At 40.5% G+C, this 21,397-nt stretch overlaps 1 protein-coding gene across 1 annotated transcript in view; it reads left to right on the forward strand.

Annotated features, from left to right (window-relative positions):
• The first annotated feature begins 234 nt into the window (after positions 1-234).
• The window catches only part of ptprja (protein tyrosine phosphatase receptor type Ja), a 261,500-nt gene continuing 240,337 nt past the window's right edge, over positions 235-21,397 (forward strand). The window contains exon 1 of the mRNA XM_072272290.1: positions 235-429. Coding sequence (XP_072128391.1) covers positions 370-429 — 60 coding nt within the window. The 5' untranslated portion in view covers positions 235-369. The remainder of the gene's footprint in view (positions 430-21,397) is intronic.

A 21,397-nucleotide genomic window follows, 5' to 3' on the forward strand; every position in this document is an offset into this window, starting at 1 on the left:
GTTTTCTTTCGATTGATGCTGCTTCAGGTAACTGAAAACATCCTGGTCGCCACTGGTTTCGCCGCTGTCTGAAGTTGAGCAGATCACTGCTTTGCCGTCCGCTTTGTTTCTCTGACGTTTCCGAATTCGAGCCCCACCCTCTCTTGAAATAAACTTTCTTTCTTCTGCTAGTCCAGGTCGGTGCCTTAGCACTACCCAGACTATGTTATGCGCTTCGACAGAGTGATATTTATAAGCAAGACACATTTGCTCTTTTCTTTCTCTCCCCCTCCCCCCAAGAAAAGTTTACAAAGTCGGCGCCGTGAATGAAGTTTCACGAAAAGCGAACAGAGTAAAAGTTACAGTAGTTTGTCTTATTTCGTAGATGAGATGGAATCGAGTTGGTGGAAGACGCCGTTGCTGCTGCTGGGCACCTTTTCCCTATTTCAGGTGAGGATACAGTGAACTGAGAGCTCCTTATTGTGTGTAGAAGGGAGGGGAACCCTAGGAAGCTGCTCCTTGCACCTGCTGCGCTGGATCGCAGCCTCTTCCGTTTGAACCACTGGGGATTGAGTGGACTGAAACAATTTGGCAAAAGCGTTTTCTGGCCGAATGTTGAGTTCTTCCTGGGCCCTAGCGCCGAAGAATTGTTAAGCTTGGTTTCTTAATTACCTCAATATTTAAGCATCACACAGTCACGATTTAACAGGCGTACACGGATGACAACAACTACTATGTGAACAGTGAAACTAACTCTGTGACCTGACACATGTTTCATAGGTAACTTCTAGATTGTTTAACATTAAGTGATTTAAGTGGCCATATACCAATTAAGAAAATTGGTGTTCACATTTTAAACGTGTAGTATTTTTAAAGTTACGTGTCGAAAATACAACTGTCTTTGGAAAACGTATATTGTTGATCCTCCTATGATTTCCACTGCAGTTTCCAACATACAGGAATAACACTGAACTAAGTCAATGGTTATTCACCTCCTGTATCTCAGTGAGAATTCCAATCTAGTGTTGAGGAATCTGCTGCCACAGAAAGTGCCCCCAAAAAACTGCAGGAAGAACTCCAGCAAGATAAGCAGCATCTGTGGAGGCAAAGGAATGGTCATATTTCAGATTATGGTCTTGCGTCAGTCACACTTAAAAACATTTAGAATAACTAGAGTTCCTCTGGCACATTTTCTTTTTGCTTCAAGGAATCTAATGCTGTGTTTCTCAGCAATATTCTTCTATTTGGTTTCTGTTTCAGTAAGGTGGGCAGTGGGTAGCACATGTCCTAGTTAAATCTTGCAGTATTTAGTGACTGTATTCCTGCATCTACCTGCTCCAGGGTCTGACTTGGTGTGAGTGATGATGGCATTGCAAAATAGCTCATAAAATATCTTGCTTGTAAACAGGCAAGCTAGGAACTGATTTAATTAATGAAGTTTATATACAGTTAAAAGCTTCTGAGAAAAACACTATGCTGCTTTTTGTTCTATATTTTTATTGAATATCGAACTTTGCCTTTTATTGAAAAATGTAATGGTTGCTGTCAAGGTGAATCCATACCAAAACAGCTGATGCACACACAAAATGCTAGCGAACGCAGCAGGCCAGGTAGCATTGATAGGAAGAGGTACAGTCGACGTTTTGGGCCGAGACCCTTCGTCAAGACTGACGTTCACCAGCACTTTTTGTGTGTGTTGCTTGAATTTACAGCATCTGCAGATTTCCCTGTGTTTGCCAAAACGGCTGAAAATGTTCTGTGATAGGCAAACACCTTATCAGTTTTGTGGGTAATGATCTATAACACCATTATGATATAAACAAAGGAGGGCCGCAGGTTTTTGCACCCACCTTCTGTTATTGTTGGACAATTGGACTTCATTCTAAAGGTTTGCTTCCTTTTATAAGAACTTACATAATTCAAACCAGATACTGGTGAAAACCATTCAGAGCTCCAGTTGACAATGAGAGAAATTCCAAGTCAACTATATTTAATCAACAATTTTGTTTGTAAAAAAGCTTCTTCTTGTGGTTTTGTTTTAATTTTTTTTTGCACTTTTTCATGACTGCAAGGTCTGGCCTAGTTGTCCAGAGAGCCTGTTTTTTCCAATAAAATTATCTTACTGGCACAACGTGAAAGTTTCCGAACAAGATCCGAAACTTATCATTCAACTGGATAATTTGGTTTAAAATGGCTATTTCTGTTCACTCAAACTCAGTGGCATAAGATTACCAGAAATTAGTCCATAAACAAATATTCGTATTCTGTACTGAGCTGTTATAATACAGCTAGCATTTCTGGCATCATTGTAATTAAAATGTGAAACATCTAGATGCAGTTCCTTATCCTTATCACAGTAGCTTTTACTGACTGTTTCAATTTCATTTCTTTGGTTTCACTTCTCATGCTACCATCTTCCTTCTTGTATTTTATGGATTTTATGGGCTTAACACATCCTCACTTATTCTGAGAATCTGTAAGAGACAGTGCAGCTTCCCTTCACCTGCACAACACTTATACTAAATGTCCTGTGACAAAATAAAAGAAGGTATTTGTACACTTCCAAAATAGACCGTTATTATATTTATTATATATATAACCATAAGACAATAAAATACAGGAGTAGAATTAGGCCATTTGGCACATCGAGTCTGCTCCAACATTTCATCATGGCTGATCCATTTCCCTCTCAGCCCCAAACTTCTGCCTTCTCCCCATATCACTTCATGCCCTTACTAATCAAGAATCTATCAACTTATGCCTTAAATATACCCAAAGATTTGGCCTCCAAATTCCACAGATTTCGCCACTCTCTGGCTAAAGAAATTCCTTCTCATCTCCATTCTAAAAGGACACCACAGAATATTCTGAAGTTGTGTCCCCTAGTCTTAGACTCTCCCACTGTAGGAAACTATGGCAGGGGAGCCTAACCAAGTGGTGCATTTAACAAGGAAGGATGAGAGGGGCACTAATAATTAACTTTAAACTGGTAGAGGAGCAAATGAATTTAGAGGTACAAATGCACTGATAAAAGTAGAAATGCTGCTTGATAAAGTTACTTAAAAAGAAACAGGAAACCAAAACAAAAAGTGTTTCCTTCTTCAGAGATGTCTCTGCAAGGCAGGTATGCTTTGTTAAACATCAATGTGATCTTATCTGAAGAACAGTTTCCTTTTTAAGATCTCATTCTAAAACGTACGTAGATGGACTGAGGAAGGTGTTGAAACTGCTTATAATCAGATCTGAAAAGATGTATTTGTCAGAAAAGGCTGAACAGAGATTTGGGATCAATTTTATATAACCAAAGCACCAGGGGTTACAATGATGGGGTTTCATATAGAGGGTTAAGAGGAAATTGAATCAGAGCATAAATGCCAGCACAGGTCAGTTGGGCAGAAAGTGCTTCTGTTTAATCATTGTTACGTAATTTAATCCATTATTATTCCTCTAATTTGTTACTTTGAAAATTGTAGTAAACCCTTTCAGAGTTTCAAGTTTATTGAATTACATTCGTAGGAGGTAACAGATATTTTGCATGTAGACATTTTGTTGAACTCATTCTGCGATATCCCTGTTTTCAAGGGTAGTATGGCAGCTACCTCCAGCAGCCACCAATTGTACATCTACTAGAATATAGCTGGAGCAAATCTCACTTTATTTTGCCTTTCACTTCCTTTAGAAACTGGACAACGTGACGGAACTCCCCAAATGAGTACCACTATCAACCTAGTAATCATATATTCATAGTATAATTTAGTTGCTACCTTTTTGTTCTTACTATTTTTCCCCAGTTGTATCAGTCTTTCATCCTTTCCTTAAGTTGGTCACTTAGTGTCTGGAAGTTGGGTCTTCAGGCCCAAGTCCCTGTGTAGATGGGTCTTGCCAACTTGTGTCAACTGGTAACTGAATAAATATGCTGTGGTCTACCAAGTATCCTTACATAGAAACATCCACACATTTCTGATTTTGTGGGATCACTCATACTTTTCTGGAAGAGAATCAGAATCAGGTTTATTATCAACAGTATAAACACAAGAGGTTTTGAAGATGCTGGCGATCCAAGGTAATAAACAGAGTGCTGGAGGAACTTGGCAAGTCAGGCAGCATCCTTGGAAAGGATGTTTCAGGCCAAGACTCTTCATCACGATGTTCCTCCAACATTTTGCGTGTGTTATTCAGGTTTATTATTGCTGACATATGGTGTGCAATTTGTTGTTTTCTGGCAACAGTACAGTGCAAAACATTAACAATCGTTATAAGTAACAATAAGAAATACATATAAAAATAAGTAAATAGTGAATAAACAGAGCAAAATAGTGAAGTAGTGTTCATGGTCCATAGACTATTCAGAAATCTGATGGCAGCGGGGAAGAAGCTGTTCCTAAAACCTTGAATATGCATCCTCAGATCCCAGTACCGCCTCCCTGGTGGTGGTGGTGACAAGAGAACATGCCCTGGATGGTGAAGGTCCTTAATGATGGATGCCACCTTCTCCAGGCACTGCCTTTTCAAGGTGTCCTCGATGGTGGGGAGGCTAGTACCCACGTGGTTATTTATTAATGATGGTTCATTCCTTCCAAACAACAAGCCATGTCTGAGCTCTTAATTCTACCTGTGATCAATGTCCAAATTGGATTTCCGAATTAAATAGGACAGCGGCATGCGCACAACCTTTTGGTGACATCTGATTTAGCTTTCCTCTTTGCAATCAACAGCTACCATTCTTCTCAGCAGATGATTATGGCCTCACACCTATCCTATCCGTGGTTCATTAACCTTCTGACATTAAATTGTCCTGCTTTACAGACAAAGTGCAGTTATTTTATTTATGTGAGATATTATAAATGAGGAAAGCAAAGCATGCAATGACAGGTGATCTCTTGTTTTTCTGTAAAAGGCTTGCCCTTCCCTAAAATTTACCAGCTTTTAAAATCATAGCTTGACATTCTTTAATTGCTGATTTTTATCAGTTAATTCATCATCTTGTTTATTTTATCTGACTTTGCTCTTGTCATACTAGAGGAAAGCGTGATAATTATTTACCACTTCCCTCGATTCTGGAATGTCTCAAAATGCTTTACAGCCAAAGATGCATTTTTTTAAAAAACAATCATTGTTAAGGCGTTGCACAGTTTTCACATATTTACCACTTCCCTCGATTCTGGAATGTCTCAAAATGTTTTACAGCCAAAGATGCATTTTTTAAAAAACAATCATTGTTAAGGCATTGCACAGTTTTCACAGAAGACACTTCCACAAACATCTTCTGTCTACTTGCATTGACTCAGTAAAATATCTGTCTGAACTCTGTGATGAGCTCTCTTTTTAAAATAACTTTTCAAAACCACTTGAGGGAGCAGAGAAGGCCTTGATTATCCAAGAGCAGTACAGCTGATAATAAAGTACTCGGTTGATGTTGCTCTGGAGTATTGGCCTAAATTTTCACTCATAGGTCTCTGGTGTGGAAAGTAAACCAATGCCATTCTGACTTGAGATGAAGGGGCTACCAACCAGGCTGTAAAAGATATTTATCAGTTGACATTTCCTTTTCAATTTTACATTTCAGAAATAAATTATGTTGACTCAAGGGACTCTGCAGAAGCTTGAACAATGCATACAAAGTGCTGGAGGAACTCAGCAGATCAGGGAGCATTTATGGAGGCAAATGAACGATCAACATTTTGGGCCAAGGCCCTTCCATAAGAAGGGGGCCAAAGCTGGAATAAACAGGTGGGAGGAAGGGGAGGCGCGCAAGCTGGCAGGTGATAGGTGAGTCCAGCTGAGGGAGAAGCTAGATAGGTGGGGGAGGAGCATGAAAGGGGATGATATGAGAAGTTGGAAAGTGATAAGAGGAATAGGTAAAGGTTTGAAGAAGGTGGTATCTAATAAGAGATGAAGTGGACCATGGAACAGAGGGAAAGAGGTAAGGAACCAGAGGGTGGAGGAGACAAATAGTGGGATGTGAGGGTCAACAAGTAGAAAAGAAGGGAGGAGAGGGACACCAGAATGTGGGAAGTCAAAGCGGGTGAAGGGGAAAACAGAGAGCAGTGGCTACCAGGTTAGAGAAATCCTTTCAGGTTGGAGACTATCCAGGTGGAATATGAGGTATCGCTCCTCAACCCGCTCCTTGGCTTATTGTGGAGTAGAGGAGGTCGCAGACAGAATAAGGGTCTCAACCTGCAACATTGTCTGTGCATTTTCATTAGATATACTGGACTTGCTGAGTTCCTCCAACATGACTTTTAATGTGCCCACTGCAACCATTATTTCTGGCAGTTCATTCCAAATACACACCTCCCTCTGTGTGAAGAAGTTGCTTCTGTTGTTCCTTTTAAATCTCTCAGCTTTGATTTAAACCAATGCCCCTTTTTTTTTTTTTAGCATCCCACTTTGGGAAAAAAAACTGTGTTTTCACCCTTTCTTTGACCCCCATGATCTTAAATACCTCTGTCAGGTCACCCCTCAATCTCCTTCATTCCAGAGAATAAAGTCCCAATCTACACAGCCTCCTCTTGTAACTCAGGCCCAAAGTCCAGGCAACATCCTGGTAAGTCTTTGCTGCATCTTTTCAGTTTAATAACATCCTTCCTTTGACAGAATTGCCAAAATTGTACACAGCACTCTTACTGCAACCTCCCTCTCCACCATCTTATTTAACTACAGCATCATTTCCCAACTGCTATCAGCCAAAGCGCTGACTGATAAAGGCTAGTGTTTTCAGATGTCTTCTGCACCATCCTTCCTGCCTGTGATGCTACTTTCAGCCAACTTTGCACCTTCTCTCCCTGGCCCCTCTGTTCCACAACACTCCCCAGGGCCCAACCATTCACTGACAAATATTCCTATGCTGGTTTGATCTTCCAGACTGCAATACCTCGCATTGATCTGAATTAAAAACCAGTTCTCAGCCTATGTACCTAGCTGACCAAGATCCTCCTGTAATTTCTCATAAACTTCTACATCATCTACAACCCCAGCTATTTTCGTATCGCCGACAAACTTACTAACCGTGCCTTATACACTTATATACAAATCATTTTATAAACTACAATCAACGAAAGTCTCAGCACAGATCCCTGTGTCACATCTCCGGATACAGGCCTCTAGTTGAGGAACAGGCCTCCATCATCACCCTCTGCACCCTGCCACTGAGCCAATAATGAATCCACTTTACTGTCTTCCCCTAGATCTCATGCAATCCAGGCTAGCTTGCTATGAGGGACTTCATCAAAGGCCTTGATGATACATGGTGATATTTTGTAGGCAGATATATTGACTCGATATATTTCTTCTGAACTACAAATGTGCAATCTGCAGTCTGTAATTTCCCTTTAAGAAACATACTTTTGAACTATTTAAATGAACAAGCCATTTTACAGTCTCCTAAAGGACTAGGCGAACTTGACTTTCAGGAATGCGGGGACGGCACCTTTCAGTGGATGGGGGCAAGAGACAGCGCCAACTAAAGCGTTGAGCCAGATTAAGGTCCGAGAGCGGAAAACGAACCAGTGTTCAGCCTCACTTCCCCATGCCAGCCAAACTCCCCCACAAGACTCTGTCCCATCTGCCTGTGTTTGAGCCATCTCCCTTTCCTCTTGCTACTACCATCAAGTGGGAGACCATGAGTCTTGGGACCCAAGTCACAGGGCTCATGAACAGATGTTGACATGCAGCCATCGAGCTTCTCGACTAGTTTAATTTGCCTCACCGCTGAACAGACTCCGCAGCCTGTGGACTCACTTTCAGGGACGCTGCATTTCACGCTCTCTGTATTATTTGTTTGCTATATTCGCTGCTCTAACACAGACTGAAGCAACTCCATTTTGAAGTGTTGAGGAAGACTGAAGCATCAGGGTGAATGCAGAGGAGGTCAGCAGTCGCTCTCCATGAAGGCCATGGGTCGACGGCACTTGGTAGCCGGTTGGCGGTGCGGCAGTTGCAAGCCCACAGGCCAGCAGTGCGGCGTTCACTCTTCACGGAAGGTCTGAGTTCGGGCGGCCAAGCTCCTAGGTTCTGGCAGGAGGATGTTTACAAAATTCTGAGATTATTTTGATTATTGGACTGTAGTTTATATTGCTCTCCTGTGTTTTCTTTCTTGTTGCCGATTGTGGGGTTGGGGTTCCAGGTGGGTGATGTGCTGGTTGCTGTGGGAGGGAGGGGTTGGGGATTTGGAGTCTGATGTTCCTGTTGTTTCTTTTTGTGTGGACGATCTGCTGGTTTGCGTGTGTGTGGGGAGAGGGGGTTGAGGATTTGGTGTTGTTGGTGCTGTTTTTTTTTTGCAGAGGTGGGGGTTGGGGTTTAGGGGTTTTTGGTGTTCTGGCTGCCGTCTTCCGGGTGGCCAATCTGGTGGTTTTTGTGTGTGGGAAGGGTTGGGTTTTGGTGTACTAGCTGCCATTTTCTGTGTGGGCGACCTGTTAGTTCTTTGTGCCTGGGAGAGTTGGGTTTGTGAGTTTTGTTTCTTTTTCTTTTTCACAGGGGTGGGGGGGAATTGGTATCTTTTCTTTCAATGTTGTATTGTATATGCATACTTTGACAATAAAATGAACATTTGAACCTTTGGACCTTTATTATTTGCAAGATTTGTCCTCCTTTGCATCCAGGATGGTTATCGGCCTTTGTAATTGTGTTTTTTATTTGTCAGTTCTATTTTGTTTTGTTTTACTATGGGTACCTGCAAGAAAATTAATCTCAAGTTTGCATATGATACATACTTTGATAATGCAGTTACTTTGAACTTAAGTCCATGTAGACACAAGGCACTACCCTAACTTTATCTACCCTCTTGGTTACCTCCTTGAAGATAAATGTCAGACACAACCTCCCAGGCACAAAGACTGTTCCAGATCGGTCCCTGTCTCTCCAAATATTGATAGATTCTGTTCCTCAGAATCCCTTTCAACAATCTACCACCACCATTGTTATTTTTATTGATAGATTGGGATGCACTATTTATTAAATTTGTTGCACAGCTGAAATTAGGTTTTGAAATTGACCACTCTTACATGGTCGTGCAACTTAGTTGACTCTAATGATTCGAGCTGTCCCTACAAAGGTTGTCTGTTATTCACAGAAATTCGTCATCACACAAAGTGTCCTTAGCCGGGTGAGCATCCTACTTATGATCTTAGCCAGGTGATCCCAACAACAGCCATCTACATTTAGTACAAACCTTTTTGCAAACCTATATCTGTTCTGCCAAGAATAATGTAAGTGGAATGTCTCACACACAAAATGCTGGAAGTGTTCAGTAGGTCAGGCAGCATCTATGGAGAAGAATATAGACAATGTTTCAGGCTGAGACCCTTGATCAGAATGTGGGATGTGCCCTTGTGGAGAGAGCATCATCACACACCAATGGGGCAACAGAAATTATGATACTGATTTTTTAATAGCTTGGTTTAATGAGAGTTAAATTAAGTAAGTGATGTCAGCATGTACGGTTACCTTGTTAATTTAAGAATTTGTAAATCTAGTTATTTAAAGAAAACCCTCTACAACAATCTATTAAGTCTGGATAAAGTAAATAAGCTTTTAATACTTGCTCACAAAATAAATACAGATATGATAGAAATATTAATATTTAGTTAATACTCTGGTTATTAGTTAAAAAAATTAACTAAAATTTATTTTGTTCCTCATCAGCAAGCCATCTTAAACTTAACCCTTGAAATGCCTGAGATACTTGAGTTACAATGGCTCATTTGGAAAATAAAATGAGTTAAAGTCCAAAGCATGAATGATAAATTAAATAGATTTTGGATGGTTTTTACATACATTCATAAAGTTGTAAATCATTAATACATGATAACATTGTATGTAAAATTATAGTGCTGTTGTCCACACACTTATCTAGCAGATGATTTTGGTTGGGGGTCTCTTCAATACTGTTGCTCAACAGTGGAAAATTAGTTGGTGGTATTTATAGATTACTTGGGTTGTGACCTTTTTATAAATATCATACGAACCACATGGGACTAAATACTGTGAAAAGGGGAAGTGTAGAGTACAGCTCCCAGCTGCTACTGTTCAGGGTGCAAGAACTCAAATCTTCTCTAACATTATTTGTGTCTTCTAATCACTGTAGAGATTTTTCTTCCTCTCTCTCCCCCCTCCCTTTTTCACTCTCACCCTCACCCAATCTGACCCCTACTCCTCTCACTCCTTCTCCCCTCTACCTCTTCCCCTCTCCCCACCTCCCCTCCGCCCACTCCCTCACTCCAACCCCCACTCCGTCCCTCACTCTGTCCCCTCACCCCCTCACTCTGCCTCCCCATTCTCCCTCCCCACTCTATCCCCAACTCTGCTCCCTCCCCCCACCAGATTACGACTGCCTGACTTAAGTATAGCCCGTTGATGTACATATGTTTGGGAAGTAGATGGGATGGCTTTGCCGGCTGCTACAAAGCAAAAGGCATGTTCTCTCTGAGGAAGCTCAGTAGTGGCAGGGTCTGAACGGTTGATTTAAACACCGTGGTTTAACTGCACATTGCCTGTTGTTGGCCTACGCTTTACTCCGAGGCAACCCCGACCTAACTGGTATTATGAACTGTTCGGGGTACGATCATTCCGCTGGAATGAAATGCTATAGATGTCAAAGGTGGAAATCCTATAGTTGCTACAGAAAGGGTGAAAGAATTGCAACAAGAGAATTGAAATTGGATTTTCATTGGCATTGGAATTTGTTTATTATTGTCACATTACACAAGTGCAGTGAAAAGTTTGTTTTGCATACTATTCATACATATCAAAACATTACACGGTGCATTGAGGTAGTACAAGGTAAAATAATAACAGAATGCAGTTAGAAGTGTCACAACTAGAAACTAAATACAGTGCAGGTAGACATTTAGGTGAAAGATCATAATGAGGGAGGTTGTGAGGTCTAGAGTCCTCCTTATCAAAGGGGAACTATTCAATGATCCCATAACAGCAAGGTAGAAAAACGTATATATGGATTGTGCTGAGGGCAAGGCAGGCATCTTTTTATTCCTCACCTTTGCACAACTTGAATCCCCAACTTTGCAGTTGCAGAAAATACTGAAAGAGGCAGGCAGTAACCATGGAGAGAAAAGACTGAAGTTAATGTTAAATGTCACTTTAATTCCCAACTTACCCCTCCCACTCGGGCCTTCAACACTGTTTCACCGAGGCCCAATATGAGCAGCATCCCACTTTTCAGCTTAATACATTGTAGCCCTGGGGACTCAACACTGAATTCAACAATTTCAGTTAATTTGTCTTTCCAGTTTGTTTCAGAAAAACAACACTACCACTACATCTTCCGATGATGCATAGCAATAATTTGCAAGTTACATTTACAGCTTCTCCTAATCCTCGGCCACTCCTGCAAGTGCTTAGGTGCATCACTATTGTCAAGATCTACTCCAATTTGAATCCAATCAAGACCCGGAAATTTATCGTAATTACTTTATTGCTATCAGGTCAAATATCCTAGACCAGGGGTTCCCAACATGGGGTCTACTGTTAATGGTAAGACTCCATGGCATAAGAAAGGGTTGGGAATCCCTGTTCTAGAACCATCTAGCTAACAGTACTGTAAGAATATTATCACCACGCTGATTATAATAACTCAATGATGGTATTCACTTTGTCTACAGTAAATAAGTTTGAACAAGAAAGGCCCATAAATGATAAAAAAAAATTAATTTGAGTCTCAGTTATTTCAAAGCTATGGACTGAAATGATCATAATTGGTATGGGTGTGATATAGCTTATATTTGTTTATATGGGAATTTAATAGCCTGGTTTGTAGCATTTCTGGAGAGAGTAAGGGACTTCTGTTCATCTTAACAAAAAAGTGAAGTTTGAGAAACTGATTTAAGGTAGAATCTGTACAAAGGGAAAGTTTTTATGTCTGTGCTTTCGGTGTTAATTAGGGAAATATACAAGTTGCTCATTTCAATAAATGAATTGAAAAGAATGCAGATTGCAAATGAAGTAAAAGGGAAGATTAAAAATGAATTGGAAAATTAACTAACAAGTAGGTAGATCGATAAACAAAGAGAAACATACTATATATATATAATCAGAAAGAGGACAAAATATATACTTTAAAGTGCATACATCAAATAAGTATGGTTAAGAAGAGAATTGCAAGCTAAACAAAGTAACTAGAGGTCCTGATGCTATTGGTATTTTCAATATTCTACAGGATGAACTAATGGTTACGTGGATGGTCCTGACAGAGGTGGAAATAACTTAAAGGAGAGTTTTAAAATAAGCATTTTGGAGTATTTCACTGTTTGTAAGACTTGTTTATTATATTTGTATTAATATAGATTTCAAGAAATAATACGGGTATCTGCACTATAATATTGGCTAATGGATCTTCTGCACCATAATATTGCCTAATTCATCTCATGCATTCTGCTTAATATCCTTTTTATACTAAACAAGCTAAAAGATGATATGTTTGATAATGAATCCATTTCAAGGAGCAGCCCCCTCCCCCAAACTGTCTCACTGACGTCTTCAGATGTGGTGGTCATTTCTTGCAGATTCGTTCTCCCAGGAACAAAATTGACCCACTCTTGTCCCAGTCCTGTGAGTTTTGGAGTGGAATTGGAGCTCTAGGCAGTATCCTTGAGCTCTCCCACAGATGTGGCAGTGACATCTGATACGATGTTGGATCTGGCTTCTGCTGTTTGCGTATGTCCTCTTAGGGCCCACCGGAGGAGCTCAGTTCCTTATCAGGCCTCTGCTTCTAAGTGGTCACAGGTCAGGGAACTGAAGAGTTGATTAAGGATGTTCACTTGAGAGGTACTGAGCATATCTTTGAAGCATTTGCTGTTCCCCCTGGATACCTCTTGCTGTAGCCAGAGACATTGCAGGCCATTAAGCCAGAATAGGACTACTGATTCAGCAATCTTGCCAATGGATTTAGTGGATTTTGTGGAGAGAACAGTGATTGAATTTCTGCGGAGTTTTAAAGGTGCCTACTGTGGATAGTTTGCATTTCTAAGAATGCAGGACAGGCACAGGTCACTGGGTAGATGTTAAGCTTTGTACTGAATTTGAGATTTTTGCTTTTGAACACTCTTTCTTGCTCAATTTTCTGAAGGCTTGCTGATGCTCTGAAGGTAATTGTAATTGTGGAATGAGTTGAAGTATAACACTGGTGCAAAATCGAAAAGGGTGATGAATACAGGATTGAATGTATGCAGTATGTGAAATAAGCTAGATGATCTTGTAGTGCATTTAGAGATTGGCCGGTATTACATTGTGGGCATCACTGAGTTGTGACTGAACAAAGGTTATAGTTGGAAGCTTAGATAGTCAAGGATGCACAATGTATCAAAAGGACAGGCAGTTGGGCAGAGGGGAAAACATAAAATCAAATCCTTAGGAAGAGGTGAATCTTTGTGGTTAGAGATAAGAAACTACAGGGGTAAAAAGACCATGATGGGAATAGTATACAGACCTCCAGGCAGTAGCCGGGATGTGGGGTACAAATTACAAATGGGGATAGAAAAGGCATGTAAAATGGAGGATTTCAATATGCAGGGAGATTGGGAAAATTGGATTGATGCTGCATACCAAGAAATGGAATTTGTAGAATGCCCACAAGATGGCTTTTTAGAGCAGCTTGTGGTTGAGCCCACTAAGGTAAAGACAATTCTGGAGTGGATGTTGCATAATGAACAGATTTGATTTGGGAGCTTAAAGGAAAGGAACCCTTAGCAGACAGTGACCATAATATAATAGATTTCATACTGCAGTTTAAGAGGGAGAAGCTAAAGTCAGATGCCCCAGCATTACAGTGAAGTAAAGCGAATTACAGAAGCAGGAGCGAGGAGATGGCCAAAGTTGATTGGAAGGGATGGCAAGAGAACAGCAAAGACTGGAGCTTCTGGCAGCAATTTGGAAAGTGCAGGACAGATACATCTCACAGAAGTTGAGGCAAACTTAGCAGACAAGGGAAGGCAAAGGCAGCATAAAAACAAAGGAGAGGGCATATAATATAGGAAAAAATCTTAAGTTAGAGGATTTGGGATGATTTAAAAAACAACAGAAGGCAACTAAAAAAGCAATAAGGAGAGAAAAGAGGAAATATGAAGGTAAGCCAGCCAACAGGATAAAAGGATATAAAATGTTTCTTCAGAGTACAAGAGAGGTGAGAATGAATATCAGACTGCTGGAATATGATGCTGAAGAGATTGTATTAGGGACAGAGAAATGCAGGCAAACTAAGTAATTTGCAAAGGTCTTCATTGTGGAAGACACCAGCAGTATGCCATAAATTCAAGAATGTCAGAGGGCAAAAGTGAGTGTAGTTGCTATTAATAAGGAGAAGGTGCTTGGGAAGCTGTAAGGTCTGAAGGTAGATAAGTCAGCTGGACCAGATGAACTACACCCCAGGGTTCTGAAAGATGTAGCTTAAGAGATTGTGGAGGCATTAGTAGTGATCTTTGAATGGTAGTGATCTTTGAACTAGGTTCTGAATGGTTCCAGACTACTCGAAAATTGAAAATGTCACTCTACTCTTTAAGAAGGGAAGGAGGCAAAAGAAGATATAACCTGATTTCAGTGGTTGGAAAGATATTGGAGTCCATTATAAAGGATTCAGAGCATTTGGAGACACATGATAAAATAGGCTGAAGTCAACATGGTTTGCTTAAGGAGAAATCTTGCTTGACAAATCTGTTGGAATCCCTTAAGAAAAAACCAGGCAGGACAAGGTAAAAGGTGAGTCAGTTGATGTTGTTTACTTGGATTTTCAAAAGGCCTTTGACAAGATCAAAGCTGCACATCAGGCTGCTAAACAAGAGAAGAACCCTTGGTATTACATGAAAGATATAAGCATGGGTAGAAGATTGGCTGGCAGGAGGCAAAGAGTGGGAATAAAGGGGGCCTTTTCTGCTTTGCTGCTAGTGGTGTTCCACAGGGGTCTCTGTTGGAACCGCTTCTTTTCACATTATATGTCAATGATTTAAATGATCTAATTGATGGCTTTGTGTTGACCAAGACACTGGGCATATTTAAAGTAGAGGTTGATATGTTCTTGATTAGTAAGTATGTTAAATGTTATATGGGGAAGGCAGAAGAATGGGGTTGAGAGGGATAATGAATTAGCCATGATGGATTGGTGGAGCAGGCTTGATGGGCCAAATTGCCTAATTCTTGTCTTATGTCTCATGGTCTTCTGACTTTATGGATTATTTTTCTAATTTTGGTAAACGCTTTAATTCCATTAATTTAGAGAGATTATGGAGAATTACTGCAAAGTTTGATTGTCTTCAGAAATCTAATGCTGTTCTCTGATAAGGTACAAGTTGTTATTCTCACAGACAAGACCACCATAGCAACAGTCAGACTCAAAGGGAAAGCTGGCGCAACTGTGAATAACACTGGAAGTTAAAGGAAATGGGCTTGTAGTGTTGCCATAAAACAACAGTATAAACATGATAACTCAGAAAGTTCCAGAAATTTGTGGAGGAGTACTAAGTCACTATTAAGAAGCAGTCCAGTGAAGGCCAGGGAAACAAATTTTAAAAGCTTCAGTAGATATATAAAAGGAAACTATTTGTAAGGAATAATGTGGGTTCTTTACAGATTGAGACAAGAGAATTATATTGGGGAATTAGTAAATGGCAAAAAAATTTAATACTTTGCATGTCATTATGAAAGAAGACATAAAAAGTCTTCTGGAAATATTGGAGAGTTCCAGATCTCCAATAGATTATACTATTAGGGTCATGCAGCATAGAATCAGGGCTATTCAGCCCACTGTGTCTCTGCTGAGCATCATTCTATCCATAACTAATCACATTTGCCTGAATTAGTTCCATATCCACTTTCTGTCCTGCTCATTCATGTAATCATCTAGATAGATCTGAAGTGTTATTACTGTTTCTGCCTTGATCACTTCAACAGGCAGCTCATTCCAGGTGCCAGCTTCTCTGTGTGAAACATTCACTCCTCACATCCCCTTTAAACCTCCACCTATGCCCTCCAGTTTTAGCTACTCTACCATTAGAAACAGACTCTATCTACCCAATCTCTGCCCTAAAAATGAGTATACCTCTATCATGCCATGTCTCGGCCTCCTTTGTTCCAGGGAAAGCAGGTCCAGCCTGTCCCATCTCCTCTGACAACCCAAGCCCTCCAATCCAGAAAATATCCTAATGAACTTTTTCTGCATGCTCCCCACCTTAATCATGTCTTTCATATGGTGTGGTGGGGGAGGCATGGTAGCATCAGAATTACTGCAACACTTTACAGTGCAAGCTGTAAGATCAGGGTTCTTTGTGACCAATATCTTTTATAAACCTATGGATTCCCACAGTTATCTTGATTTGTATCTCTTCCCACCCTGTCTCCTGTAAAAGTGCCATTGCCTTTTCTCATTGTCTTTGTCTCTAGCACAAATGTTCCTGGAAAGAGGCTTTCCTGTCCAGGACATCAAAATGACCTCCTCTTCAAAGAACAGGGTTTCCCTTCCCACCATTGATGCTGCTGTGGAGTTAATCAACAGAATGAGCAAGAAGCTGTTCAAGTTAGGCACAGCAGGTACATACACTGTAAACCTTGTTTTACTCTGTCAGGCAACCTCAAACAAGATTTCTATTCAAACCAAAGTAATTTCTTGCACTTGCTAAGTCAACCATCGCTGAACTTTGACTTTTCTGCAAGTATACAATATGGTTTAAATAGCCTGAATGCATTTCTTGTGAATTTCTTTGTGCCTCCAAACAAAAGTTTGCATCTCATTTGCTGGGTCTGAGCCTACAAGACAATGAGAAATATTATACACTGAATGTAAACTGTATAACTAATTCTTAGGGGTGTTTATGTCAGTCTGATTGAGTCTGGTGCCAATTTAATTGAATAACCTGTGATCATTTAAGTGATCAGTGCTATGTATTAATCCAAGAAAAGAAAAGTTTTTGCTTATCATCTGATTTGCAAATTTCTGGTGTGCAATGCACTTTATAGGCGATACAGTATTTTTGAAGTGCGGTTACTAATATAGGAAACAAGTCGACGGTTTTACACAGCAACTTTCCGCCCACAATACTCAACTTCTATAACCATGACTGAGGAGTTCTGTATTTGCTTGGACTCTAGGGATAGCTCCCTTGCTATTTGAAATAATGCCTTGCAATCTTTAAACCCCATCTGAGTAGACAAAACATTGGCCTGACCTTCTGTCAGAAAGATTAATCTGATATAATTGGATGATGTAGCTGGACAAAGAGCTCCACTAGTTGGTCAAAGCAGCAAGATTTTTTCTGACTGTGGATCTCAGCTGTAGGAATTCTCTATACAATTGCACTGGATGTTCCTGATGGAAGGAATCAGCAAAATTTCCTGCTGCAGTTAAGGAACCAACCATTTGCATTATGTTCATAATGTGCATGGCCTGGTGCTCTTTTAAGGTTCCTTGGCTTTGCAGTGTCCTAGTCATAGCTATTTTATACAATAACAACTTTCTGGTGTACTGTTGCACTTTACTGGCAATGCAGTATTTTTGAAGTGTGGTTACTAATGTAGGAATCAATGTGACGAAGTCTCACAGGAAATCTTCCACCCACAATACTCGACATTCTGTGATTATGATTGGGGGATTGTGTACTCGCTTGGACTTTTTTCCCCAATTAAATTTCATGAGACTCTAATGTTATTTCACTATCATTGCTTTGCCTTTAGCTCATTATATGGAACATAGAATATAGTACAGCACAGGAACAGGCCCTTCAGTCCACAATGTTGTGCTGAGCCAGATAAATAGTAAGTCAAAACCCCTCAAAGCTAATCCAGTGTCCATATCCCTCCATCTTACTCATATCCATGTGCCTACCTAAATGTCTCTTGAAAGCCTCTACCACCGTACCAGGCAACGCATCCAGGCATCCACCACTCTCTGGGTATAAAACTTACCCCTCATGTCCCCTCTGAACTTTCACCCTCTCACCTTCAATGTATGCCCTCTGGTATTAGATATTTCTACCCTGGGAAAAAATATTCTCCGTCTCATAAACTTATAAACCTCTATCAGTTCTGGCTCTGCAAAGACCACAAGTCAAGTTTGTCCAACTTCTCATAATAACACTTGCCCAGGCAGCATCCTGACAACTTTCTCTGCACCGTCTCCAAAGCCTCAATATCCCTCCTAAAGTGGGGGCAACCAGAACTGTATGCACTACTCCAGAGTACTCACTGCTGCTTTTACAGTGAGTGTCCAATGAGCTTTTTTAACTCTGGTTTGTACGTCTGGTAGTTTTCATTGCCATGCACGTGTTCTGCTGCTGTGGAAACTGATCATCTTCCATGTTGCCTCTACTTCCCAGATTCCATGTATTTTATTCTATTCAAGTACCTGTATCACTTTGACATGGAGAGAGTTTCTGCTTCACAGTTCAAGCTAGTTCATCAATGTTCTAAGCCGATTCCAACTTGTGTGTGCAATTCTTATTCTACCAGCTTGAACTTTGAACCCTTTAATGTCCCAAACCAGACAGCTTCTACCCATATCAGTACATATTATAAGAGTTTTACCATGTACTTTTACACACAAATTATGTAGGTGGTATTACAGGAAAGATTCTAGCATGGATAAAGCAGTGGCTGATTGGCAAGAGGCCAAGAGTGGGAATAAAGGGAGTCTTTTCTGGTTGGCTTCCCGTGACTGGTGGTGTTCCACGGGGGTCTGTGTTGGGAACAATTCTTCTTACGTATGTCAATGATTTGGATGGTGGAATTGATGGCTTTGTTGCAAAGTTTGCAGATGATATGAAGATAGGTGGAGAGGCAGTTAGTTTTGAGGAAGTAACAAGGCTACAGAAGCACTTAGACAGATTAGGAGAGTGGGCAAAGAAGTGGCAGATGGAATACAGTCAGGAGGTGTACGGTCATGCACTTTGGTAGATGGAATGAAAGCGTTGACTATTCTCTAAATGGAGAGAAAATATTAAAAAAAACTGAGGTGCAAAGGGACTTGGGAGTTCCTTGTGCAGGTTAATTTGCAGGTTGAACCTTTGGGGAGGAAAACAAATGTGATGTCAGAATTCATTTCAAGAGAACGAAAATATAAAAGTAAGGATGTAATATTGAAACTTTATAAAGTACTGGTGAGGCCTCACTTGGAGTGTTGTGAGCATTTTGGGTCACTTATCTTACAAAGGATGTGCTGAGAGGGTTCAAAAGAGGTTCACGAAAATGACTGCAGGATTGAATGTCCTGTCGTATGAAGAGCATTTGATGGCTCTTGGCGTATATTCACGGGAATTCAGAAGAATGAGGGGTGACCTCATTGAAACCTATTAAATGGTGATAGGCCTTGATAGAGTGGATGTAGAGAGGATGTTTCCTATGCTGGGAGAGTCTAAGACCAAAGGACATAGTCTCAGAATAGAGGGGAGTCCTTTTAGAATGGAGTTGAGGAGAAATTTCTTTAGTCAGAGACTGGTGAGTCTGTGGAATTCTTTGCCACGGGCTGCTGTGGAGGCCAAGTCTTTATGTACATTTAAGGCATCAATTTTCTTGATTAGTCATGGCTCGAAGGAGTACATAGAGAAAGCGGGAAATTGGGGCTGAGGTGAAAAATTGGATCAACCATGATGAAATGACAGAGCAGACTCAATGGGCCAAAAGGCTTAATTCAGCTCCTGCATCTTATGGTCATTTAAAAACGAGGTGCAGAGGAATTGATTCTTGCATATGATGGTGCATCTCTGGAATCCCCTTTCTTGGATGATTTGGAGTCTATGTTATGGGGATATTTAAAGAAGAGAAAGATACATTTTTGGAAGATTTGGAGCACTGAGAGCTAAACAGAACTGGCACAGGAGTTGAGGCTTTGAGCGGCTCATATTGAATGGTGGTGTCTAGTAGTCCACTCGTCTTCCAGTTTTCTTATGTTCATAGTTTTAGCTGCTGCTGTAGCCATCATTTCCCTTTCCCCTGCACCGTCATTTCAATTTAACTCTTCAAAGCCCTTCCTTTTCTGTTGTGACACCTTCTTTCATTTCACCTCTCTCAGGTACTTTGGCTTCCCAAATACTCCATTCTTTCAGCACAATTTGACTGTATCCTCTCCTGCCATTGCAGACTTGACTCCTCCATCGTTCCTCTGTTCCTCACCATGGACTTGTCCAAAGAACAAATCATGTCACTCATCTTTTCCTCCTTACAAAGACATCCCCAATCCCCCTTCTTGCTCTTTTCACCTAGCACAAATTATTCTTGCTAATTTGTCCCCAGCCAATGCTGGCACTAATGGTTCTAGCAATGAATCATGTGTCACCAGCATATTACAGAATATGCACTCACTTACAAATGGCAAGTGCTTCATTAGCAAGTTTATTTTGGATGATTATATATCAACAGCATGGCCTAATGGAACCTTGGCAACACTAGATGCTTCCTCCCTTAATGAAGCCTTCTTAACAAACTCTATCATTTGCCCTATCCAGATTTGCACCTAACTCAAAACTACACATGCATTTATAAACAAAAATCCGATGCTTTCTCTATTAAAATTCTAGCATTGTTCAACTCCTTCACTTCTCTTTTAGAACTTTTGTTTTCTATTAGCCTGTTTTCTATGAGCTTCTGTAATAGCTTTACTTTTTCCTTTCCCCAGTCTCTGCATTGGATGAATTAGCAGCCTTGGTGACTTCATTCCCAGTCTCGATTCATCATACTGTCCTTTCTGTGTACTAGCCTCCCATCCTTCTATAATCTTGCACTACATGATGGCCATTTCTTAAATCAATGAGTGATTAGTGATAATACATTCTCTATCACTTCCTTTTATGTTCCTGGCTTGCATTCTACTTCTGCTTTCAGTTCCACTTAACTCTGTGTCTGTTCCTAGAAATACTTTCCTCAATCCTCAAGAAAGGCATTTTCCAATCTTCAGCAAAGTAGTCTGTGACTCTGGTTTATTTTATTATCCCTTTCCTTCATCTTTAATGGCCTTGTGCCTCTTCAAACCTCCCTTATCCTGTTCTTGGGTCTTAAGTCCAACTTTTTTAAGAGTAAAAGAAGCCCGTCATCTCAAATTTGTTCTCATCACCCTTCATATCTTCAAACATTAAAACCTACTGCTCCATCTCCACATCCCAAAATGCCACCCAATCACCTCTATCTTTATCCATTTACCATATTTGGATCAATCCAATTGTGTATCCAGTACCAGTGGTCCTCATCGAATTTCCAAAAACATTCTGTGGAACTATAATCACTGTAAATTATCCTCCTTTATCCAACTTGACTATTCTGCAGTTTTCGATACTATCCAGGCAAACTTCCTGAAACACTTCTCCCATCTTCCCTACTGTGCTGACTTCTCTTACCTTATTCCATATTTATCTCTGTAATAGGTGCACCCAGAAATTGCTGCAATAGTTTCACTTCCCTCTGCTGCATTGTTACAAGGTCCCCTTTCTGCTTC

This window comes from Mobula birostris, chromosome 11 (genome assembly GCF_030028105.1).
Source record: "Mobula birostris isolate sMobBir1 chromosome 11, sMobBir1.hap1, whole genome shotgun sequence".
Classification (NCBI taxonomy): domain Eukaryota; kingdom Metazoa; phylum Chordata; class Chondrichthyes; order Myliobatiformes; family Myliobatidae; genus Mobula; species Mobula birostris.